Source organism: Peromyscus leucopus, chromosome 16_21, assembly GCF_004664715.2.
Source record: "Peromyscus leucopus breed LL Stock chromosome 16_21, UCI_PerLeu_2.1, whole genome shotgun sequence".
Taxonomy (NCBI): domain Eukaryota; kingdom Metazoa; phylum Chordata; class Mammalia; order Rodentia; family Cricetidae; genus Peromyscus; species Peromyscus leucopus.
Genome location: NC_051084.1, coordinates 20,295,245 through 20,318,960, shown reverse-complemented (window position 1 = coordinate 20,318,960; position 23,716 = coordinate 20,295,245). Strand labels below are relative to the sequence as shown.

Genomic DNA, 23,716 nt, shown 5'->3' with positions numbered 1-23,716 from the left:
GGCCCTGTGGCAGGGGGCAGCCCATGCCAGCACCGCAGGCCCGGGACTGAGGGTACTCCCTACCATGGGGGGGCGGGGCTTGGCTGAGTGACAACTGTCCCTCACTTCTTGGCTCTCCAGATGGCTGGTCTGGTGAGGACTCATCTTGGCTTGCCACATTTCTAGCTCCGAAGGGCCTGGATTAAGGATCTAGGGTCTAGTTGATAGTTGTTTCCTTCTTGATTGCGGGCATGTGCCCAGTCCATGAAGGCATGAAAGGGTACCTCATCTCCATTCTGGCCTGGAGCTTTTTTGTTTTTTTTCTCTGTGGAGCTTTGGAGCCTTTCCTAAACTCACTCTGTAGACCAGGCTGGCCCCAAACTCACAGAGATCCGCCTGCTTCTGCCTCCCGAGTGCTGGGATAAAGGCATGTGCCACCACTGCCTGGTTGGCCTAGAGCTTTTGAGGAGAGACAGATGGGATTCTGAAGTGCTGTAGCTGGCAGTCATGACAGGAAGGTATGGGCCCCTGGAACCTAAGTATCTCCCAAATAAATGAATGGCACAGAGCCCAGGAAAGGGAAAGGGCCAATATCATGACTTACTGATCTGTTGTGGTCTTAAAAGTTAACTTTTAGCCAAGTGCTCTGGCCCATGCCTGTAACCTCACTCAAGAGGCTGAGGCAGGGCCTGCCTGGGCTACACAGGCAATCTGGTACGTGGCAAGATCTTGTCTCTGGGTTTCAACCTGGCCTCTCTCCCCAAGATCATCTGCTTCTGTTTTGCTGCATGCATGTCTGTGCACCACGTGGGCAGCGCCTGTGGAAGCCAGAAGGGATCGCTGATCTCCTGGAACTGGAGTTAGAGCTGGAGGTGGACTGCCATATGTGTGGTGGGTGGGGACTGAACCCTGGCAGAGCAGCCAGTGCTCTTAATGCCCGAGCCAACCCTCCAGCCCCCAAGTCTTACTTTTGAACCAGCAGCCCACATCTGTTCTGGCCAGGGCTCCACACTTGTGTAACTGGTCCCGTCAGGGAGGAACTGTGATGAGGCACGCCTCCCTGCTCCTCAGCTGCCGCCTTCTCCACGGTGCCCTTCTGTGAACGCCTTGGCATCACGGAGGCCCTGCCTTCTTTGTGTCCTTACACTTAACACTACAGGAGCTCCAGGAAACCTGGCACCCTCTCTGACATAGTCTATCCTTACCCAGGAGTCTCCCCCGGGCTGTCTAGGGGATTCTGAACATGAACTTGGGGTGGGGGTAGCCCCTGCACCATGTAAACACCCCCCAGGGTAAGCAAAGAAGGAAAGAGCATTTTCTCAGCTTTATTAGAAAAGAACAACAATGACAAAAAAGGTATGGTGTGAGCTAGGCTCTCGATGTCTCCACCAGAACCCAAGCTAGCCTATCTTGGCACTGAACTGTGGGCCTGGGCAGCTGGACATGGGCTTGTAAAGAAAGTCAATATTCACAAAATAAAACAAGTGCCGGCCCCGCTGTGCAGACCACAGCCAGTTCATCCTCATGCGCTGAAGACAGGCCTCATCTTCCTCTGGACCAGCACACTGGGTGTGGACAGCCTCAACTGGGGCAGGGCGTTGTAAAGAGGGGCTGGGCAGGCTTAGGAGACCTCACATGGGAAGGCTTCTGGTCTTGCCCAGGGTCTGGACCAGGGTCCCAGGCCTAGCTGCGGCTCTGGGGCCTTCATATGTCCATGTAGTCGTCATCCTCGTCTGTCTCACTCTCCAGTGAGGACTCCTGGCTGGACGTCTCCAGAACCTCCAGAGCTGGCTGGCACAGGCTCTCCTTCCGCACATTGGCAGCTGACTGGGCCGACAGGATGGCTGACTGCACAGAGGGCAAGACATGGTCAGGAGTGACTGGCCTCACCCTAAACCTCTTGACATTAACCCAAATTCTCACCCAGGCCTCCCCGTGACTCAAGCCCTTCCCAGACCCCCAACACAGGCCCCCTGCCTGGTACCCACGGTCACCTTCAGCTTCTGCTTGGTCTCCTCCGAAATGCTGCCTTTGGGGGAAAGCAGGGTCGGGGTAGGTGGTGTGACGGTGATCTCAGGGGGGAACTTGGTGGTGGCCGAGGGGATCACCAGCTTTGGCATGTTGGACAGGAAGCGCGATTTGGCCCTGTTGGGCTCAGCCTTGCCTTGATGGCTCTCAGGTGTCTGGGTACTTCCGCTGCTGGGGACCTTAGTGCTGGTGGCTGTTGGGAGACCTCAGAGTTTGAGTTCACTCAGCCTCCTCAGTCTGCCTGTCTCTTCTCGCTAAGAACTCAGTTAGTCCCTCCTATGGAAGTCGGAGGGCCCACACCATGGATGCTTTCCTGGCCTTCTGCCTATGCTGACTGTTAGGGTGCTAGGCTTGTCCTTGGAGCTAGGAGCACCCTGGGTTCTGAGGAGCATCAGTGGACCCCAGCAGCTCCTCTGAGATTTCCCAGGGATGCTGAAGGCTCCCCCAGCACCAAGACAACACAAAACTGTTGTTGTATTTTCTGAATTATTCCATTCCAAGGGAGAACACAAACTGGTCCCAGTCATATACTTTTTTCTCTCTCACTCCAGGATGAGTAAGGAGCTGAGTCTCCTGGAGGCAGTCAGGGCCATGGCAGACTGCAGATCTGGAACCTGGCAGCCTCCAGGGAGCTGCATGAACTGGGAACAACCCAGCTGCCCTGGCATGGCTCCACATTCTTTTAGCCTCATCTCTTTAAAAGGAGTGGGAGCCAGAGCCCTGCCCAGTCTTCGTGGGCTGGCGCCATGTCCTTCCATCCTGAGTGGTCTATGGGAGACCTGGCCAAGCAGTCTCAAGGGGCCTGACTAGTAGAGTGGCTGGTGGATTCCCACAGAGAGGCTGTCTGTGCTCTGTCTCAGCTACCCACAGAGAAACCTCGGTGACAGGCCCAAGCTCCTCCCCATACAGAACTGCCCCTCTGGCTTCTGCAGTACCACAGGCTTAAGAGAGACTCCAAACCTAGTAGGACCCTTCTGTGGAGCTGGGGTGAAAGGAGGCTTTAGGGTCCCAATAATGGTCCCTGCCAGACTCCACCCAGGGCTCCTCCCTCATTCTCACCTGAGCGCTGCGCTTCCCTGTCTATCCCCTAATCTACCAAGCCACGGCTGTCATCTGGGAGCAGCCTGGTGGGAGCTGGTGCTGGGCTGCTCTCAACTGGCCTTACCTTGGCTGCAGGTGGGCTCGGCACCTGTCTGGCAAGCAGCCTCCACTGGCCAGCAGTGCTGTTCAGCCGGGGGACCTGTGGCAGCCATTTTTATCTGGTGACTGTGCCGTGGTTCTTGGGGTGGAAAGCTGGCACTTTCTGTCGCTCCTGACAGCTCCTCTCCCTCTGTGGAGACACAGGCCAGCTACAGGTAACATTCCCATTCCATGGAGGGTGGGGGGGCAGCCCCCCTTCCCAGATCCCCATGTTTCTGTGACAGGCCTTGTATGCCCAGACTAAGCCCTAGGACATGTAACAGGGAAATGTGGCCAACATGGGGACACTGGGATAAGGTGGCTCTCCATCCCCACAGGAACCAGCGATCAGCAAGCATTCTTCTGGGACAGCTGCATGTAGGCACAAGCAGGCAATTTCAAGATGCCTATCACGTTTCAAGTAGACACAGAGTGAGTGAGTGTGTTTGTCTTGCCAAGCTGGGCAACTGTGCTTGACATAATCAGAGCCCTGCCTAGTCTCTATGGGCTGGCGCCATGTCCTTCCATCCTGAGTGATGGTCTTTGGGAAGCCTGGCCAAGAGGTCTTGAGGGGCCTGACTGGTAGAGTAGCTGGTAGGAATAAGCCAGAGAGAAGAGAGAGACTCTGTCTGTGCTCGGTCTCAGCAGCCCACAGGGACTCAGCAAGACACCACCACCACATGGCTGTCAGGGGTGGGCTCCCTCTTCTGGTCATAGGAATGGCAAACACCACCAACTAAGACCAAAGTAGACAGAGAACGTGAGGGCGCCATGTCTTCCTGCTGGGCCAAATCCCCCCTCCCCTGGCACAAGGCAGGGGCAAGTGTGCCAAAGGCTGGATGGAACTAAGGACACCAGCACACCTGTATTACCAGTGAGGACCTGTCTCCCACCTCCTTGACGTTTGGAGTGGTCTTGCAGGCGGCCCCCTCCTTCCTGCTCAATCAGGTACACTGTCTACCCAGCTCTCCCCCTGCCCCCCAGGCTTCCTCCAGCAGGGAGAAGAGTTCTTGTTCATGGGATTATCCAGTTTCAGCCTCCTGAGGAAGGAATGTACCACCACACCCAGCCTGGGGAAGACGATGTCTCCCCTGACCTGAACCACTCCCTCCTCAATGCCTGCAGTTGAGGTCACAGACAAACAATGGCTGGCAGCAGGGAGCACCCCAGGATTCTCCTGCAGCCTTCCCAGCACCACCTCCCATTTGCAAGGTAGAAAGCTGGGTATATAACCACCCAGTGGCCTTCCCGGGTGCTGCTGCAATGCCACATCTGTCCATAGGGGGCAGCACTCTACCTGATGTGGCTGGATGGTCCCTTAAGCAGAGGTTCCCTGAGTAGCAGAGGTGGGGTCAGGATACACAGGTAGGGAGAAGAAATGTCTGGCTTTGAGTTGGGTGTGAAGGCCCATGCCTATGATTTTGGGACTTGGTGGGTGGAGACAATGATGACTGTGACGAGCTAGAGGCCAGCCTGGACTACCTGAGACCCTGCTCAAAAAGTCCAAACAAAACTTCACAAAAGTATCCCTCTTTCTAGATGATATGGATCAAGAGGCCTGGCTTCCCTGAAGGGGGTTCAGGTACACTCTGGGTAAGGCTTCCCCTCATGCCAGGATGGTGAAGGCTGTATAGTGTGCCCAAGTGTCAGGTGGCTTGCTGTAACAGCAAACACTGAGAATTTAGTTTCCCTCTATTTCTAAACACCCAAAATGTGGACAGACATTTAAAAAACAAAACTGGTCATGAAATCACCCAGGACCTGCCTCAGGACCACGGAGAGCCCAGGCTTTCTTCCTAGAAGCCACCAGGTCCTGAGAGATGTCAAGCAGAGACTCAGCCTCAGGGGGAAGATGCTCACCAAGCATGGCCCCAGGGTGCTGTTAGGAAAGTTTTCCTGTTCCCTGCGGCAGATTGAAAGCCCGGCCCCGGGTCAGTTGTCCTGGGAGGCGTGGGGCCGGGCTCAGACTTCCCCTGGATTCTCAGGACATGCATCAAGCTGACGTCACGGCAATTCCTCTCTACCTGCTGTCCTAACTATTCTTTGCAGGACAGCCTCGGGAAAAGGGATTCGCCTTCCTTAAGAGAAGAGTGTCTGCACACATCTGTGCCCTCAGCCCCCGTTTCTAACGGTCTGCTATTTAAGTCCCCACTGTGTCCTCACGCAGGGCTTCTGTGAGCAGGCTCTACCATCAAGAGGACAGTGGATCCAGCCACACTGCTCCCACTGGCCTATCAGGAATCTGGAGCTGGTGAGGCATTCTTTCCATGAGGGTTCAATTCGTTCCAGAGATATAGGGTGTGGGCTTAAAGAGACATGTCTGTCCCAAACTGGTCCCCACATCATCCCCAGAAAACTCTGGTGTAATGTGCTGACAGCTGACTCAGGAGTAGAGGGCAGCTGGTTGGGGAATGAAGGTGAGCGGGCCCAAGTTTTTGCTGAGGGCTGTCCTTACCCCATGTCCATTAGCGTGCTACTGTGGTAAAATAGACACCCAGAAATAGGTATTCTTCCCAGAGCTAACCTCCAAAGAGAAGACGTGAACTGTGGGATTTGCTTGCTTGGAGGCAGACAGGTGAGGGAGGAAAGCAGGAATGCAGGCTGCCAGCCAGCTTTCACGTGCTCCTGATGCCTACCTGTTGGAACTACCGGACTAGCCGACACCAAGAGAAGCAAGGGCAGTGTGGGACCCAGTGCTGCTCAACTCTTCTGAAACTAGGTTGTGAGAGATGCTGTGGTTTCCTTCTTACTCGAGCAGAACTCTGGCTCTCCCAAGGTGGGAGGGAGGGCACTAGGTTCCCCATTAAGAAATCAGGTGGGGCTGTTACCCACTCAGGTGCTCAGCTAATGACTTGCATTCAACTGCAATATTCCACCCACAAGGACAACGCTGGTCTGGAGTTCCAATCCTCAGACTCTGCAGTCATGGGGCACACGATACAACCTGAGGTAAGCCTCTGGGGGCAGGGTAAGCCTCTGGGGGCCTGAGTGACCCAGTAACAGGAAGGCACCTGCGCCTTGAACTTACCACCACCAAACACCACAGCTTTGCTTATTTGCTAAGTGTGAGTTCAAGCCCTGCAGGGTGAGAAGCGATCAGACACCTGGGGATGGACCTCCCACTTGCAGCTTTCTGACTGTGCTGAGGGGCCCTGGGGATGGTACCCAGAGCTTTGCGCATGCTCGCCTGAGCCCACCCCAGATCTCTAACTGCTCTGTTCTGTGGCCTTCAGAGCTTCCTCTGGCACAAATGTGACAGACACAATCCGCCAAGTACCCTGCAGCGAGCAGGCAACCCCAGCCTGTTGCTGAGCTGAGATGGATGCTTCCAACCCAGCCTCCAGTCAGGCACCCCTAGCCCAGGCTAGCTGTCCCACTGTGCAGATGAGATGGGAGACCACAGAGCCAAGGTCCCACGGCTCAAGGTAGCAGCCCTGGATGTGAGGACAGGTAAGCCCTAAGGGATGGCTCCAGGTATGGGCAGGTGACCTTGCACCTATGGAGCCCCGGACACAGACCAGGTCTTGAACAGTGAGAGAAGGAAGGGTGGGGCAGTGAGCTAGTCAGGGGACACCTGTTATTTCAGGGTCTCTGGAGCCTGGTTATGATACCAGGGTACCAACAGGGAGATCCAATGCCTGGGGATGGGCAGAGCCTGGCACCACCAACCACCTATACCCTGCCTGCGTGTGTTATCTTGAGGCCTCTTCCTCCTAGGAAGGTTCTAGACCACGTCCAGCCTGCCATGCTGGCCACCCTGAGAGCTCCCAGCTGGTTAAGGTGGCCTGAGCCACCTCCATCCCTTCTGTATTTTCTTCCTAAGTCCATCGACCTGGTCCTGCCTTCAACATGTCACGCCCACAGTGGGAGAGATCTGGTCCTGGAGATGACTGGGGGCCTCAAAGACTGCCAAGGCCGGACCCTACCACAGCAGCCTGCTCTGCACTAGCTCCTCCTCTTCCCTGGGGCAGAAACCAGGGCAACACCCACTCTTCAGTGGTGGTGCTCAGTCCCTCTTCTCCTCACCCTATGTGCAAGGAGGACAGACACAGAGGCTGTGGTGGTCTGAATGTCATAACAAGTGGCCCTATTAGGGGGTGTGTCACTGTGGGGGTGGGCTGTGAGGTCTCCTGTGCTCAAGCTACTCCCAGTGTCACAGACCACTTCCTGTGGATCAAGATGCAGAACTCTCAGCTACCTCTCCAGCACCATGCCTGCCTGCACCCTAATTAAATGTTTTCCTTTACAAAGTTGCTGTGGTCATGGTGTCTCTTCACAGCAATAGAAACCTAAGACAGAGGGCAAGGTTACCAGAGTTATGGGGCCACAAGTGTTGCCAGCCCCTTACATGCCTCTCTGCCAATTCCACAGGGGAAGGATTGCGGGTAGAGGGGACTTGGCTCTGGGAAAGCCTGAAGATCTCAGGTTACCAGGTAGATTGAGATGGCACTTACCAGGACTCCTCAGGGAAGCCATGCCGGCGGTAGCCTCTGGCCTGTGTGACCGGGGAGTTCCAGGATCTATGGATAAGTCTGGGGTGGAGGCTGATGCTGAGGGAGGGCAACTGACGACAGCTGTGGCCGCAGCCAATGCAGTCTGAGGCTTGAGGTGGGAGTCACTGGGCCGCTGCAGTGCATCAGTTGGCAAGGGCTCAGGTGCTGTGGGGGCCACAGTTGCAGGGAAGAAGTTCTCTCTGCTGTCCTTGGGGTGCTTGGGGGTGGTGGGAGCATCTCCTGAGGCCTGTAACAAAGGCAAGGTGAGGAAGGTCAGTGGGGCAGCCCTCTGAGCATGCATTGCTCTGTCCCATGCCAGCCTAATTCAGTTTCACAGGACAATGCATCTGCCCTGGATGCCAACATAACACCACGCATCACCCTGAGCTCTCTGGCACAGCCAACAAGAACCATATACGTTCTCCCGGGACACAATCGACACCAACACACTGCCGAAAGTCCGGCTCCCCCCTCTCTGGGAGACATCCACCCACGCTAGCAGGGCCTCAGTGAAGACCTGGCTTGTTTCCCTGGCCCCTCTGCACTGGCAGTCTGGGAGGAACCCATTCACTATGTCTCTATGTAGGATGTAGGGCCCAATATCGGGGTTGAAGGTGAACCAGGAGAGTGACTTTCCAAGAGGGAAAAATGAACTGGTCTATTGCCCGAGCTTGAGACCCTCGGGTCTGCTACCCAAGCTGGAAACCAGCGGCCAGGCTGCAGGCTAAAGAAAGGCCTGCTTGGCCAAGAAGCTGGGCCCTTAGAGGCCTCTGACTCTCCATACAGTTCCCTTGCCCTGGTACCAACTGGTGCTTTCTCTTCTGACATCTGCCTCTCTTAAAATGTCTCACTGAAGGGGGCGAGCCTGCAAATTCCGCTATGTGGTGGGTGTCCAGTGCTACCAGAAGTTAGTCGGCTGGAAGATGAGGCAGGAAGCCAGACCTGGACCTTGGCCCCAGGAGGCCACAGCAATGCTGGCAATGCACAAGACGGCAGACATAGGGGTGAAGTCTGCATCCCCACCCTGTCTTTCATCAGGAACAACCTCGGCAGCAAGTGACTGCCCCGAAGGAGGCCCACAGCACTTTCCGGGGACACCAGAAAACAAAATGGAAATTTCTAAAGGGGCAAGGGCTTTGGCTTTGAATGCCCGGCGGTGTCTTCCTAATGCTGGCCAGAGGTGGGTCCAGACCAGTTGGAACTGTCTCAACTGCCCTTCTCAAAGTGCAGGCTGTGGGGCTCTGTAGGAAGGGGGTGCAGGCAGAAGAACAGCCTGCCCATGGCCCCCACCCACTGGGATGATCATGGGATAGTAGGGGATGACTCGGAGCTTGAAGGGAACCTGGGGGGAGCCCGTTAGGTAGCGTCTCCTAGAAGAGGTGAAGCACACGGAGAGATGTGGGGTTGGGAAACAGCCCTCTGAGACTGGGCTCCAGGTCAAAAAGGAGCAGAGGACACAGGTGCTAGCCAGACCCAAACGGTGGGTGGTGGTGAGAGGACCAGGACAGGCCCAGGGGCCTGGGAGTAGGTGGCAGGCCCCAGGACCACTGGGCTGGCTGTTCTCCAGGAGGTGTTATCCCAAGGGCCAGGCCTGACACTGCCTAGCAGCAGACAGCCTGAAACATAGGGATCCTATCCCCCAGCTTTGTCTACCCCATTACCTAGGCGGCTGCTTTCAACCAGTGACCAAGTGGTACTGATACGTGCAGGTCTGGCTTCAAGTAGTCCTCTGTGGCTTTGGCCACCTCCTCTAAGAAACGAGACTCTGTCCTGTCCTTAACAACTTGCTAATACAGCCCCAGTAAGGGAAGAGGTTTGCTATTTCCTGAATGTGTTTGTCACTTAAGCCCCTTCAAAGTCAGATACAAGCTGGGCATGGAGGTACATACCCTTTTTTTTAGGGGGGGGGGGCTTTTGAGACAGAGTTTCTCTGTGTAGCCTTGTCTGTCCTGGAACTCACTCGGTAGACCAGGCTGGCCTTGAACTCAGAGATTCACCTGCCTCTACTTCCTGAGTGCTAGGATTAAAGATGTGCATTACCACTGTCTGGTGGAGGTATAGACACTTGTAATCCAGCACTCAGGCAGGAGGATTGCCATGAGTTATAGGCCAACTGGGTTACACAGTAAATACCAGGCTTTGAAAAAAAATCAAGTGGTGAGGTCTGATGGCTGGCTGGTCAATCCTGCCAAGGACTATGCTTCTCATCTAGGAGGCTGACCCACAGCCTGCATGCTCAAAGATGAATCCCTGGACCCCTAGACCTATAGTCCAGACAGTGTTGATGTCATGCCCCATTCTACCAGAAGGAAGCCTGCTTGGACCCCTGAGATACCTGCCAGCTGCTGGGGCTCCTAGGACAAGGCAGCCCCAAACAACTGGGCCACCCCTAGGATGAGAAGATACACTCACAATGACATGGACAATGACCATGGTCACTAACCAGAAGGCTGCTTTGCCTTTTCTGAGACAAGACTGAGGCATCCTCTGACCTGCAGGCTCTCAAGGCTTTACAGGGGGTGGCTCTTTGTCCTGCTAGGCCTGCCTCCCAACTCCCCCTAGGCCGTTCCCTGACAAGAGTCAACATGAGCCCTACTCCACCCCCACCCCCCCACTCCTTTTTTTTGAGACAGGACCTCTCTATAGAGCCCTGGCTGTCCTGGAACTCGCTCTGTAGGCTAGGCTAGCCTAGAACTCACAGAAATCCGCCTGCCTCTGCCTACTGAGTGCCACGATTAAAGGCGTGTGCCATCACATCTGGTCATCAGGAGCGCTACCTTAAGCCTAGAGGGGCTTCACTCAGCTCATCCCAGGAGGATCTTACTCTACCATCCTACTACCAGCCTTTCTGGCCACCATCTTCCCCTGCCTCATAAGCACCTGGATACCTGGCTTGAGATGAGTCCCTGGTCCCCACCACATTCAGTTACCCCTGTATGGGCTCTGCCTCCGCCCCACGTTCCCTGCCGCTTCTACTCTAGTTACCAGGTTCTGGTATCACTTCTCTACTAGTCACAAAGGTTCAGGCCCTTCCTACTAGTGAAGGAGCTAAAGCATAGCCCCTCAGGACCCCTATGTATGTCTGAGTCTTGTCAAGGCACTACCACTTTGGGGTCATGACCCATTATCCAGAAGCCTACCCCCCCCCCCCAATAACCACAGGAACCAACTCCAGGGCACATTTGCTTCTGGCCTGCAGCCCAAGGCCTTGGTGGTTCTGCATGAAGGGCTGGCATAGGCTGAGTGGGTGGTGTGCAAGGCAGAGCTTACCTGTCTCTGTGCAGCAGCCCCAAGGTGGACCTGACAGAACTTCACAGCCTGCTCCAGTGCGGTCTCCTCATCCACCTGAACAGAGAGATGCCTACAGTTAGGGAACCTAGGCCGTGGTGCCTGACCTGCTCCCAGCCCCGTTCCCTTAGGTACTGTATTAACCCAGCTCAACAAGGACATTCCTATGTGGACTGTCCTCATTGAGGACCACACCCAGCACCCGAGTGTCTCATCCGGGTGGGGATGTGGGCCAAAGGCCCAGGTACCAACTGCTGGTGTCAGGATTCGTCCCAGTTAACCCTCAGGCCACATCAAGTCACTTTCCAAGGCCAGTTATTTATGTCCTCAAAGGCTGAGAGTGACAAAGGCCTCAGACCCCAACCAGGCTTTCAAATTCAGCTGAGCTCTGGCTTTGTGGTACATGCTTTTAATGTCAGCACTTGGGAGTGGAGGCAGGACTGAGTATTTCAGGCCAGCCTGAATTACACAGTAAGACCCTGTCTCAAAACAAAACCAGACCAGCTAATGTGGCTGTCACAGGCTGGTTTCTGGTCCACCTTGAGAGTAGGTTGTTGATTCCAATGGGAGGTGCCTTCTAGAAGCCCAGGTAGGATGGCAACCCTGGACCTAAGTGTGTACACCAGACTAAGAGCCTAACACATCTGGAGGTCAATATGAGACTGGAGGCGTAGGGCTTCTCCTGAACAAGCAGATGTGGCTTCAAGGAGATGGCCACATACTGTCAAGTAAAGATGGGAACAGGCGGCGTAGGAAAGGACCAGGTCTCTGTCCCCTGCAGGAACAGCAGCAGCACCCACACCGTTCCTAGGAATTCATAGGGAAACGACGCTGGCAGGGCGGAGAGGATCTCAAAGGCACCACCTGGGAAAACCGACCACTAGGGACAGTCACCCGTCTGCAGTGGTCAAGTCCTGGGGGACTCTTCCTATGGGCATCCTGGATCTGTGGAGTGGGGACCAAGCAAACCGAGAAGCGTGGTGGACTCTCTGGGCTGCCATGCGTGGGCTCCTCCCAGCTCTGTTCCCTAGGCTGGGTACCACAGCCACCCATCTCAGGAAGTGGCTCAGATGTATCCAGTGGTGGGACAAGGGCCTTCCACACTCCTGTGCTGGACTGGACTGTAGTCTTTCTCTAAGGCTGAATTCATATGTACACATATATTGTTTTCTGAGTCTAAACTTACTACCTGCTCATCAGAGAAAACCTCAAAAATAAACATCACCCTCCACCCCAAAAAGGGGAAGAAAAAAAAACAAGCATAGTACACAGTGGGAAAGGGGTGGGCACAATACTTAAAGCCCACCTCAGAGCCCCAAGGAGGAACCTTCTGGGGAGCAGAAGGCCCAGGCAATGAAGAGACTGAGACAGATGCAGCCCTGGGGTCAGTGCAGCGGCTGCCCACCTGCTTGATGAGCATGTACGTCTCCGACATGATCTTCTCAATGCGGCCCAGGTCATAGGCCATGCCCTTCTGGCCCTGCTGCCACACTCGGTAGGCATCCAGCAGAAGCGTCTTGCCCGACTCTGTGTCCTCCAGGAGTTTCCTTTTGCGATTAGGCCTTGGAGGTGCCTCTTCAGGGTGGCCACCTCCCCTAGCTCCCATGGTGGGGGGAGTAGCAGCAGTGGTGGGTGTTACCGGGGTTGGTGCAAGCGGAGCGGGTTGCTGTCGGGTGCTGATGCTCAGCTCCTCTAGGGAAAGCTCAGCGGACCGGCTCTCGGGGCCCCGGTCCCTTGGGGGGCGGCCTGGAAGCAGAGGTGATGTCTGTTCCAAGTCTGGGTGGCGAACAGCAGCCTCACTGGTGTCCATGGGTTCAGTGGGCCCTGCCTGGGGCCCCTCCTTGTCCTTCTGCTCCCCACCCTGGTCTGTGCTGTTCCTTGTGGCTGTGGCCACTGGTAACTGGTTGAGAGGGCCCACTTTGCCCCCTGGCTCAGGCCCTGGTCCTGAGCCATCAGCTAGAGGTAGCTTCTTGGGGTGGGGGAGGCTTTCCTGGCCATCCTCAGGGCTGGCTTTGTGAGAGACATCGGTGGTCATCCTGGCTCCAGAGAGGCCACAGGCCTTGGGTCCTGGGTGTTCTAACCCCTAGGAGGAAAACAGACAAGTTATGGTGCTTCGCTGGTCTCAGGGCCTCCATGGGTCCCTCCACCCGATGCCATTCTGTCATGTCATATGCACACATGCCAGCTTCAGTCATGAGAAGAGGGGCTAGCCTCGGCCCCATTCTCCTCTGCTCCTCTGGCAGCACTTGCACCCTCCTCACCCGTAAGCGAGTGTCGGGGCAGGATGGGCAGTGGGACTCTTACTCATTGCTCCTGGGATGGCATGGCCTGGCTTCCCAGGAGCTTTATGGTGTGAGCCTTGTGGGGAGCTGGCATGGAAAGAGGACCTGTGCAGGGCCACTAACCGTGGCTGCTGCGGAGACTTGTTTGCTCAGCCCCCGGTACCCAAGGCCCGGGCTGAGGCGTGGTGGGCGGACATACCCCTGCAAGCTCGCTCAGTGTGTCCTCCAACACTTTCACAGTGAGGATGAAAGCCCGCTGTGCCAGGACCTGGCGGTCAGCATCGCGCAGATATTTCCTGCAGTGACCCGGGGGGGACAGAGAGAGGGGCAGTGTGAGAAACCATAGAGTGCAGCTAGGGGGTGAGCCAGCACTTACCCCGGAACACTGGTGACTCTGCTCCCGTCTATTCAAGTCTGTCCCCCGAAGTGCCCTCTGGACTACAGGTCAGCTAGGGATTGGTGCTATGGTGGGCTATAGAGTGCCGGCTCAAGGAAGGCCTGGGGGCTAAGCTCCCCTCCCTCAGGCTGGTTTCTGGGATGCTTATACTTTACAGACAGCCTCGCCCTGTGTGAGTTGCATCCCCAGGTACCATTCCCAACCTCTGCACGTGGCAGCTGCGCAGACACCCTCTGCTCTGTGTGTCCCATCCTTCTGGCCCCTGAAGCCCTGACAGCTGTGGAGGCCCAAGACCTCTGCTGCCCACCTACTTCCCTGGGGTGCCAAGGCTACTTTCTGAATGTCTGTTCCCTACACCTCATGCTAGTCAATGCCTCTGGGCCCCCGGCTGGCCAGAAGGGTGGGTCTAAATGTGGAGACCAACAGCTTGTTAGTCCTAAGGTGCTCTAAGCAGAGAGGTGGAGTACTTGCGTTCTAGATACTAAGAGACGTCCCTCAGGAGAGAGGGATGGCTGTGGCTTGGACCAAAAGATCCCAGAGCCAGGTGGGAGCAGAGGGGACAAGCCTGGGTAGGTGACGAGGCAGGCTGTGTGTGGAGGCTCACTCACTTGCCCTGGTCTGGTGTCCGCTGCAGCATGGAGGACACCTTCAACAAGGTGCTGTGGTCCCGGAGCTGGGCTAGAACCTTGAGCAGCAGCACGATGGAGCGGTTCATGTGCCAGGCAAAGCTGCCTGGCCGGTCAATTTCATCCACGGGGATCCGCCAGATGCCCTATGGGATAGGCAAGGACAGGCTAAGGAAGGCTGCCACTTTTTTGGAGCCTTGGGGACACCTTTCCTGGTGTCCCCTTAAGCCTGCCACTGTGCATAGGGCCTAGCCAGGGACTTAGCCCATTCTTGTCACCCAGAAGAGGAGAGGAGTGTGGCTGTCTTTACCTATTCCCTTCTCATGCACAGCAGAGGATCTATAGTCATTTTTCCAAGTCAAAGTCACACTAAGTGGGCTGAGTCTGCCTCACTATGATCCTCCTGCCTCAGTCCCCTCTTTTTTGGATGGCTGTATCCCACATGCTTACTGGACCTGTTCCCTAGGGTGGCTTTCACACTCGGCACACACTTCTCTGCATAGGTATTGGCAAAGGTACAGGGCAGCTCCCAGGGGAGGAATACTGAGTCAGAGGGGCCGCTAACTCCAGCTGCTGCTGAGGACAAGCCCCTGTGTCTCATCCCTCAGCTCCCATCCCCAGCTGCATCTAGGGAATCAACTACAGCCCCGAAGATACCCAGGCCTGGTATCTACCAAAGTCGGCTTTGGAAGAGTCTCTCCTCTCATCTCTCGGTTCACATCTAGCCATGAGGCACTGCCCTCCCTCCCTCCCCGGCACCCTTGTGGTATTCTGGTGACAAGCCCGGCACCTGACGATCACTTGGGGTCCACCAGGTTATGGGGCAACATGGATGACAGAGGGAAGGAATGATGGGTGACCAAACACTTATGAGACTGTTTTGACACAGGACCTCGGCAGCCTGGAAGAAGATGGCAGATCCCAGTGGGTCCCTGGAGAAGCTCCAGCTAGCACAGGCCCTGGATCTTGAAAGGCTTCATTATGGGTTTTTCGGGTCTCAAGTGCCAGTCACAGGGATCAAAGTAGCATCCACGTGGTGCTCTGTTCCCATGGTGGCTCGCTGACCATTAGCAGTCCATGCACAGAAGTGTAAACCCGTGCTCTAGCAGGCCAAGGAGATGGGGAGGAGGGCAGGGCATCTTATAAGCCCTCAAGAGGCCTGGAGAAGCTTAACACCCTCAGTCCCTAGCCCCACAGCTCACATACTGGCCCACGAAGAGAGCATACCTGGTGGGTTAGGGGCTGAGAACATCCACACACAGGACAGCAAACACCATTATATACTCTTCAGATGTATGTAACAGCTTATAAAAAGCCACATGGGTGTGTGTGTTACTCTCAACTACAGCAGTCAGTGTGGGAGGCAAGGACTCCAAGGGTCCTGGTACCTTATCTCTTTGCTCCCAGGGCTGAGGCTAGCCTAAAATAGACTACAGTGGCCATGAAGGTATTCACCAGGTCCAGCAGTGTGAGGCTAGGGAAGGCTCCATTTCTTGAGGAGGCACACCACAGACATCATACATAGAACTCTCACCATGGCTCTCCACAGACATGCAATAGACAAAGGAGCTCAGAGACAGGGAAGAAGCCTCTGGAGCTAGGGACTCAAGGGGCAACCCAGAACTGGGCTCCCCCACCCCCAGCTTTGAGGAAAAACATCCACAGCTATACCAATCACCAGAACTGGCTGCAGCAGCTCTCCATCTAGATAACAGGGAGAGCGGTCCCGAGCTACTCTGAGCTCTGGTATGACCAGATGTTCTTTTCCAGATCTCCCCCAACTTGGAAAGGCCTAGAATCAACCTGGCTCCAGACACCTCCCCACTTTCTGTGTAAAGTCCTAGATGACTCAGGTTAGGTCAGAGGTCACTTTTCTCCGGACCTGAGAATGGGAGAGCTCTGCCCAACTTCTCAGAGGTGCATTCAGAACCAGGCATGGTGGCACACGCCTTTTCTTCTAGTGCTCAGGAGGCAGGGGCAATCTCTGTGAGTTTGAGGCCAGCCTAGTCAGCACAGCACTTCCAAGCCAGCCAGGGATACAGGGAGGAACCCTGTCTCAAGAACCAAAATGAGCCCTCCCCCAACATTGGCATTTGCTCTTCTGAACTGTGCCATATCATCGTGATTAGGATGGGCTGACTTTTCTCTAGGAGCAGTGAGAGGCAGGGACAGTGGCCCTACTCCCCGATGTTCACTACGGCCTTCAAGCTGTACTAGAGTGCAGACACAGGCAGGCTGAGGGAAGAACAGAGGCAGGGTCCTGGGGGCCTCGGACACCAACTGGTGCCTCAAGGGCCCCCAGCTAAGAGTGGTTAGATTCCAATGCCCATCCACTCTGGATACTGCCATGCTGACTCTCGTTGTCAGTTACACATACTGGAGCTAATCACCCCTGGAGGTAGCTACTGTTCACTCTGGTTAATGAGCAGAATCTTTTCTATAGGGTACAGGGTTGCCCCCAGCGACTGAAGTCTACATCAACTGGCCCCGGGGCTTCAGGTGTGCTAGACAAGCACTGCTAACCACTGAATACATCCCTAGTCCTTGTTTGAGACAGATTACACTACATACCCAGGCTGGTCTTGACCTCTTGACCCTCCTGGCTCATATACGTGTATACCAAGCTAGGTCTTGTTGGTCTTTTTAATTTTCTATCTCAACTGCCTCTCCGACTTCTTTGAGTTCTTTGGACTGATACAAGCCACAAATTGCATGCACATGAGCCTTTGTTTATGTCCTTCTACAGCCTCTGCCCAGCCAGCATTCCCAATGTCTCCCCAGGCCCATGTGATATCTAGTCCTTCTTCTCTGAAGCTCCCCTGGCTTGCTTGCTCTGACATGGTGGAGATAACTCAAGGCCAGCCTTTCCGATGGCTTTGCAGCTGACAGTGTGCCCTGGCCAGGGATCGTCTGCTTTAGCTCTAGGTCCTAAGGACCCTGACACAAACTTGGCAGAGCAGTGGGACATTCATCTTGAAAGCTTTCTGCCTCCCATTTTATTGGGTACAGGATATCTGTGCTAGGGAATCCTAACTTTCCCCCCTGGTTCCTGGAAATTTCCATGTTCAACTGCATGGGGCAGGCAGGAAACAACTGTGTTCACGGCAGACAAAGCTCTTCCAAGCTCGCAGTATATATCAATCTCACACCTGGGGGACATGGGGACTGCATGAAGATAAACTGACTCTTCCCTAAAAGGCGGCAAAGTTATGGTTCTGACCAGTGTTCACGGAGCATGGCCCACCTGGCCAGGTGAAAGCTTTCACACCATGAAAACACACCATGCTTGGCTACATGTAGGGTGTGTTGGGGAAGGAGAAGAGACCTGGCAGATGCTAAGGGGCATAGGAGAACAGAACTCCTGTAAAGGCTCTCATTCCCCAAGCTGAGCATTGATGGTACAGCACCTCAGGTCACCTTCCCATGCTAGGGTAAGACTAGAAGGACCCTCTCGTCAGGCAGGTAAGGCAGATGACTGTGATGGAATCACATTTAGTACCAGAGGAAGAAGAAAACAACCTAAGTTCTTAAAGACACCTACTTCCCAGTGGGCAGCATGGCTGGCTGAGGGACCTTTTGTCCCAGCATCTCCAGCACCCAGTGACAGGTAGGTCTAGTTTCCATGGCACCGTCCAGCGTATGGCTTGGATCCCCACCTCCATTTCACTCCCGTTTACACAGCAGTACTGATTTCAGACAGAATGAGGCAAGTCCCAGAGACAGCAGAAAGGAAGCACTGATGCCCCGACAAATCTTCCCAACAAGCCCTTAGAGGCCTGACATCCAGCCGCCGCGGTGGTGGCGGTGACGGCGGCACTGCTCTCGTCCGGCCTGTTCCTAGAGGAGGTTGTGCTGAAAGGCACCCTTGCGGGCAAGGGCTGGCTCACTCACTCCTCATCGGTTCACCCACATGCTCCACAGGGCTCTTGGATCTCCTGGGTACCAGCTCCTCCCTGATCTCTGTTAACAGGTCCCTTCTCTGTTCCTGGGCATGCAGCCAGCAGGTAAACTCCTAGCAGGAGCCCTTGGGAATACTCCTTTGCCCTCTCAGCATGGGGCTGTGTGCAGATGGAGACCAGCCTGGGTAGGCGGGGGCTGGGGGGGCTCCTGTGGCCACCAAGCTGGCCTTTGGAGACAGCTGTACTGAGAAAGGGCAGAGTCATGAGCCAGCAGGGTAGAGAACAAGCCTTCTGCCTGAGCTAAGCAGAGTCTGGCTTCGGTGTTTACAGCTCCAGGATGGACTGGGCAGGGCCCTAAAGGGAAAAGCTGGAACTCATCTCTCCCCGACTGCCCCACCAAACGCACTCCCAGAGAAGGTATCAGGGGCCCTCTCAGGGTGAAGGCAGGTACCCAGCAGGTAGACACCTGTTCTGTTCTGTCTCCCTCACCACAGCCCACAAGGGAAAACGTATGGGGCTAAGCAGAGGCCACACGACACCCAGCCCAAAGCCCAGAAGAGAAAGTCACCGACCTCTGGGAGATGTTAGGGAAAAGCAGGGTGTGAGCTGAGCTAGGGCTAGTATGAAAGGAGGCCCGGCAGAGAGCAGATGGAGGGAGCCTGCAGAGCAGCTGATGTCCTCAGTTCTGAGGGACAGGACAGAGCAGGAACACACTTGAGAGCTAGCAGCACCGTGGGAGTCAGACAGCATCAGGGACCCTAACGCCCAGGGAGGCCCCCTGTAGAACTATGCTCCCCCACCCACCCCCGTGCAGGAATGCACTGTCTTTAATCAGCCTCACTTGATTCCTGTGCTGTGGTGTCACCAAGACTGGGTAGCCTGGTGGTCAGTGTCGTTAGAGATAATGCTTGCTCGGAGCACTGTGCTGTAGGCAGTCAGGGGCCTTCCCAGCAGCCCCAGAGCACTTCCAAATACCACACTGTGCTCAAGTTTCCCCTGCATGCCAGGTACTTCATCACAAGCATCTTAAGCCATCTCCGCTCCTCAGAGTGGTTCTGGGCTCCTTGAAGACAGATGAAGTCACCGAAGGCACACTAACAACTGAATAATTTATGCAGTCCCAGACTGTGGGCTGGAGGTTGGATACAAGCTCCCTAACCCTCCCCACAGCCTGATGTATCCTCTCACTGCTGTGGAGGCAACGAGGCTTCAGGAGCTACACCCCACAGTAATGTGAGTCTTGGGGTGAATGGAGGGGCGGCATGGTCACCGCTTTGAGGGTTCCCGAAGCCTTTCTTGGGGGAGCAGAGAGCTGTGTTAGTGGAGATAGTAGGTAGGTAAGCCTGTGGTGGCACCCACAAATGCTCATCTGCTCACAATGGACTGGAGAGCAGTGTGGGAGGGAGGACAGGCCTGACCATTCGTGGCGATCTTGGCGAGTTCCAGTGCAGCACAGAGGTAGCACACAGCACTGGCTCCTGTAGCTACGGAGCACTCTGCCTGGGTAAGGCTGTGCCTGGGCTACCAACTCAGGACATCCCTGCATACTGTGGTTAGGGGGAGCCCATTTCTGAGGAGGCCCAGGTCCTCTGTCCTGACTCAGCAGCCAACCCACACTCCCCTATGGGCCCTGGTGTAGGCACAAGAGCTCATCCATCCATCCATACTTCTGGACATCAGGTCCGAATATCTGAGGTGGAGACTGCTGAACACAACCTCTTTACTCGGCCCAGAGCCATATATCCCAGCAACCAGAGGCCACAGATTCAAATTTAGATCTGGCTCTCCCAGTGCGCTCTGTAGTAACAGTACAGCCCATGGCCATTCCGAGATTCTTACCTTTCAATCACAGATCCTCCATCCAAGAGCCCCTTCTCTAAGGCACAAAGTGCTCCAGGAACCTGCCCAAAAGGGTGCTTTTGGAAAAGCCAGAAAGCAAAGAAGCTGGGAGAGGGAAATGCCCCAGCCAGAGCTGGATGGGGGGGGGGGGTGACTCAGTTTCATTCTCTTGACACAGGCAGAGACATTCCAACCCAGTCCTTCTCTCCTAGAGAGGAAAAGTGAGTTCAGAAGACCTGCCCGAGGATACCCACTGACAGTGGGACCGGGAAGCAGGGGTCGATCTCCCTCACCTCAAAGCCTCTCCCATGCCCACTTCAACACTCTCAAAGGAAGGAGCTGCCAGGGTTTGAACCTAGCATTTCATAAATCCACTGATCTTAGCACAGAGCAGGCTCAGTCTGGAAGGCTTGCTCACAGATGGGTGGCTGGCAGCTGGCCGGTGCCCTCCACTGGAAGCACAGGTGCTTCAGAGGCCCAGTGCAGATGGCCTGCAGCCTTGGACCTCCCCGGGTTCAGCTGTTTTCTCTAGCTGTCCCATGCTGCCACACACAGGACTGAGATGCGACACTTGTTCTGATTTGCCATTCTCAGTGTCGTGCCAGCCAGGCAGGAGGGCAAGAGGCTGTCATCTGGGGGTACCTAGAAAGGTTGTAAAGGAGCCACAAGGGCACCTCATAGAGCTACTGACAAGAAAAAGGCAACAGACTGTGGGCAGCACTTGAAGAGACCCTGGGCTCGTGGCCTCGGGGAACAGGTGGGCTACTAGGCAGACAGCAGTAAGTTTTCCCCTCTCCATATCACCCAGGCTCCCCATTCAAGGGTCTGAGTCTTCATGGGCTCTAGACGGCAAGGTGAGGCATTGCCCACCAAGACTGCCTCCAGTTCTTGACCTCAGTCCAAGGGCCTTAGCCTTGGACACACACTTGCCCTGGCACAGCCCCAGGACACTGAGCTGCTATGGGCAGGAGGGCAGATGGGTAGATAACAGGGCTGTGTTGCTCTTGAGGGTCTCATGACCTATGAGGTAACTCTCAAGGGGTGGGGGAAAAGGAAGCCCACCAGCATGAGAATCCAGGAAACAAGGAGGGTACACTGTCACCTATGCGGCCTACCTGTAGGCAAGCAGAAGATGAATTTCTGGATCAAAAAAAAGAAAGAAAATCACAAAACATTGATTCCAATCTCTTAAAGAAGGCAGGTGTGGAGCAACATTCCAGCCATCCAGGTCCAAGTGTAAAAGAGAGGCTGGCATATGAAATAAGAAGCCAGTAAGAGACTCTGAAGGGTGTCTGGGCAAATCCAGAAGAGGCATGTGTGGGAGGCAGGACCTCTGCTGAGCAGACAGAAACGAGAAATGGGCAGATGAGGAGGGGCAAGGAGGCAGCAGCAATTTCCTTGAAGACAGCCCCACAATTGGGGGTTTCCTGAGCACAAAGAAGCATTCCCATGTCATCAAAATCACCTCCTTGACAACAACCATACAACCCTTTGTCCCGCAGTACATGGGCTATAGGTGACATCAGAGCTAATTTTCAGGGTCATTATCAAGGTAACAGGCAGGAGGCTGGATCCCTGGAGTGGGGCCTGAGTTGACAGTTGGGTGATGGCCCATGGACAACAGGGTGAGCAAGGCTTTTTAGAATAGCATGCTCTAACAACCCTGTTCATTGTGAGTACCCGAGAGAGAATCCACTCCTTCCCTGTAGAGGTCTTCTATGGCCCTCTAGGTGTGGGCGCCGTGGGGAACAGACGAGACTAAGAACTCTATTGCAGGAGCAGAAGCCACAGGGTGCAGGGCAGACTGCTGCTAGGCTAAACAACGGAGGACGGCGCCTCAGGAGGGTGGAGGTCCACAAGCCCCTCCTCCAAACCCTAGAAAAGCACAAAAACCTGTGCAGACTCCAACACAGCCTCAAAGTTAACAGGCTGACTCCCAAGAAGCCAGGGATGGTCCCATGTGAGGGACAAGCACAGTTCGGGGGAGGGACATCCTCCAGTCTTGAGGTGACACCTGTCGCCCACTAATGCACACAAACCACTCAGACAAGACTACCTGGGGAGGTGTGTGAGCAGGGTATAGAGAGATGCATGCGCTCAGTATCGCTGAGCTCCTGGCCTGGCTCCATCTCTTGGGGCAAACAACTCTCCACATCAGATTTCACTTCTCTTGCTCTGAAGAGACTAGCTCCTTTGTGAGCCAGAAAGCGGCAGGAAGCTGAGGCTACAGCACAACGCTCCTACAGCGCTTGCGTTTTACACCCCATTTGTCCCCAGGAAGGAGAGCATCAAGGATGCTGCCAGTCAGCCGGGTAGCACCCATGACCTCTTGTACAGACGCTCCCTCTGACACCCTCCTCCTGCTCAGGAGTCTCGGTGTTTGAATCCAGGTCTGCTTTCTAGGTAGGTAGCTCCTCATCTTTTTGATGCCCCGAGGAGTGAGGGCCCTGCAGCACTTCTGCTGCATGCCTTAAGATGGAGGGGAACCTGGGAGCCCTTCCCTCCCCTGCAAGCCAAACGCCAGCGGGGACAGAAGTTTCTGCAATGAGCACCTCATAACCATATGGAAGGCAATCTGTGGTCTCAGGACTGTGCAGAGGGCCATCGGGGACAGCCTCCCTCTCCCTCCTAAGGTCCTGGCTGTCCAGGCAGGGCCCCTGAGGGCAAGGGATTCCCCATGCCATTACAGGTAATGAGTCCTCAGCCGACTCAGGCAGGGGCTGGGGAAGCCTGCAATTTGCCTGCAGCTGGCGTCTGCCGTTTCCAGCCTTTTCTGCCAAATGAGACATATCATGCACTAGGTCCCCTCCCCTCCCCCTCCTGGGAAAAGCAGAACCGACAAACAACTGAGCTTGGGGAGAGCCTGGCCGCCAGCCCTGCCCCCACGTGCGGAACTAGCAGCGCCCCATGCCAAAGCGACCCCTACCCCAATCCTACCCCTCCTCCTACTCTTTAGTACTGAGTGGCTAAGACCCTGGGCCCGGTGTTCCGAGCCGGCCCGCACTTGCAAAGCGCTGGTACCATCTTCCCGCCCCCGCACAGCAGCTATTTATAGCTAGGGAAGCACCGCGCCTGGGCGCCGCTGCCCATCCCGCCCGGCGGCCCGCTCACCATCCCCGAGAGCGGCACCGCGCAGCTTTTCGTCAGCGCCTTCTGCCGCGAAGTTGTTGCAGCTAGTGGCTTTCGTTTTCGCAGGCGCACACCCACGCCTGGGCTCCGGCCCGGGGCTTGGTCGGGCTGGGCTGTCCTGGGCTTGCTGGGCGGGCTCAGTACAGACTCCACCAGCGCCAGCCGCCCCCGCGTGCCACTACCTAGGCCGGTCTGGCCTCCCACCTGACGTTCGGTAGAACGCCAGCCTAGTCCGGGCATGGGGGGCACCGCACCCACCGCCGGCGACTTCCTCTGTAGAGGCGTTGGGGAAACCACGGCCCTCGGGCTTCCTGCTGCGCCCGGGGTGGGGGCAGCTGCCCGAGCCCACCCCGGGGGAACTGAGCGCAAAAAAGCAGAGCCAGGCAGGCAGAGGTGAGGTGGTCGTGCAACCCAAGTCCCAATCCCTGCCCTCGGCCGCGGGCAAGTTCCTACCCGCCAGCTCCCCAGTGGCATCTGTGCAGGAGAGCTAGTGCGGGCGCCAGGCCATGGCCGCGGAGGCTTGCTCCTCACTCGTGGCGGGCCGGGGCGGGGCAGGCAAGAGCCGGACGGGCCCCGG

The 23,716-nt window shown here is 55.8% G+C and overlaps 1 protein-coding gene across 3 annotated transcripts in view; it reads right to left on the bottom strand.

Moving 5' to 3' along the window:
• Positions 1 to 1,288: 1,288 nt before the first annotated feature.
• Positions 1,289 to 23,716, bottom strand: part of Cabin1 (calcineurin binding protein 1) — a 126,825-nt gene continuing 104,397 nt past the window's right edge. For all 3 annotated transcript variants that reach the window (XM_037199671.1, XM_028874232.2, XM_028874234.2), the window contains 8 exons: positions 14,255 to 14,418; positions 13,449 to 13,545; positions 12,373 to 13,050; positions 10,950 to 11,024; positions 7,641 to 7,926; positions 3,173 to 3,337; positions 1,974 to 2,200; positions 1,289 to 1,827 (listed from right to left, as the gene is read on the bottom strand). In XM_037199671.1, the coding sequence (XP_037055566.1) occupies positions 1,684 to 1,827; positions 1,974 to 2,200; positions 3,173 to 3,337; positions 7,641 to 7,926; positions 10,950 to 11,024; positions 12,373 to 13,050; positions 13,449 to 13,545; positions 14,255 to 14,418 (1,836 nt within the window). In that variant the 3' untranslated portion in view covers positions 1,289 to 1,683. The remainder of the gene's footprint in view (positions 1,828 to 1,973; positions 2,201 to 3,172; positions 3,338 to 7,640; positions 7,927 to 10,949; positions 11,025 to 12,372; positions 13,051 to 13,448; positions 13,546 to 14,254; positions 14,419 to 23,716) is intronic.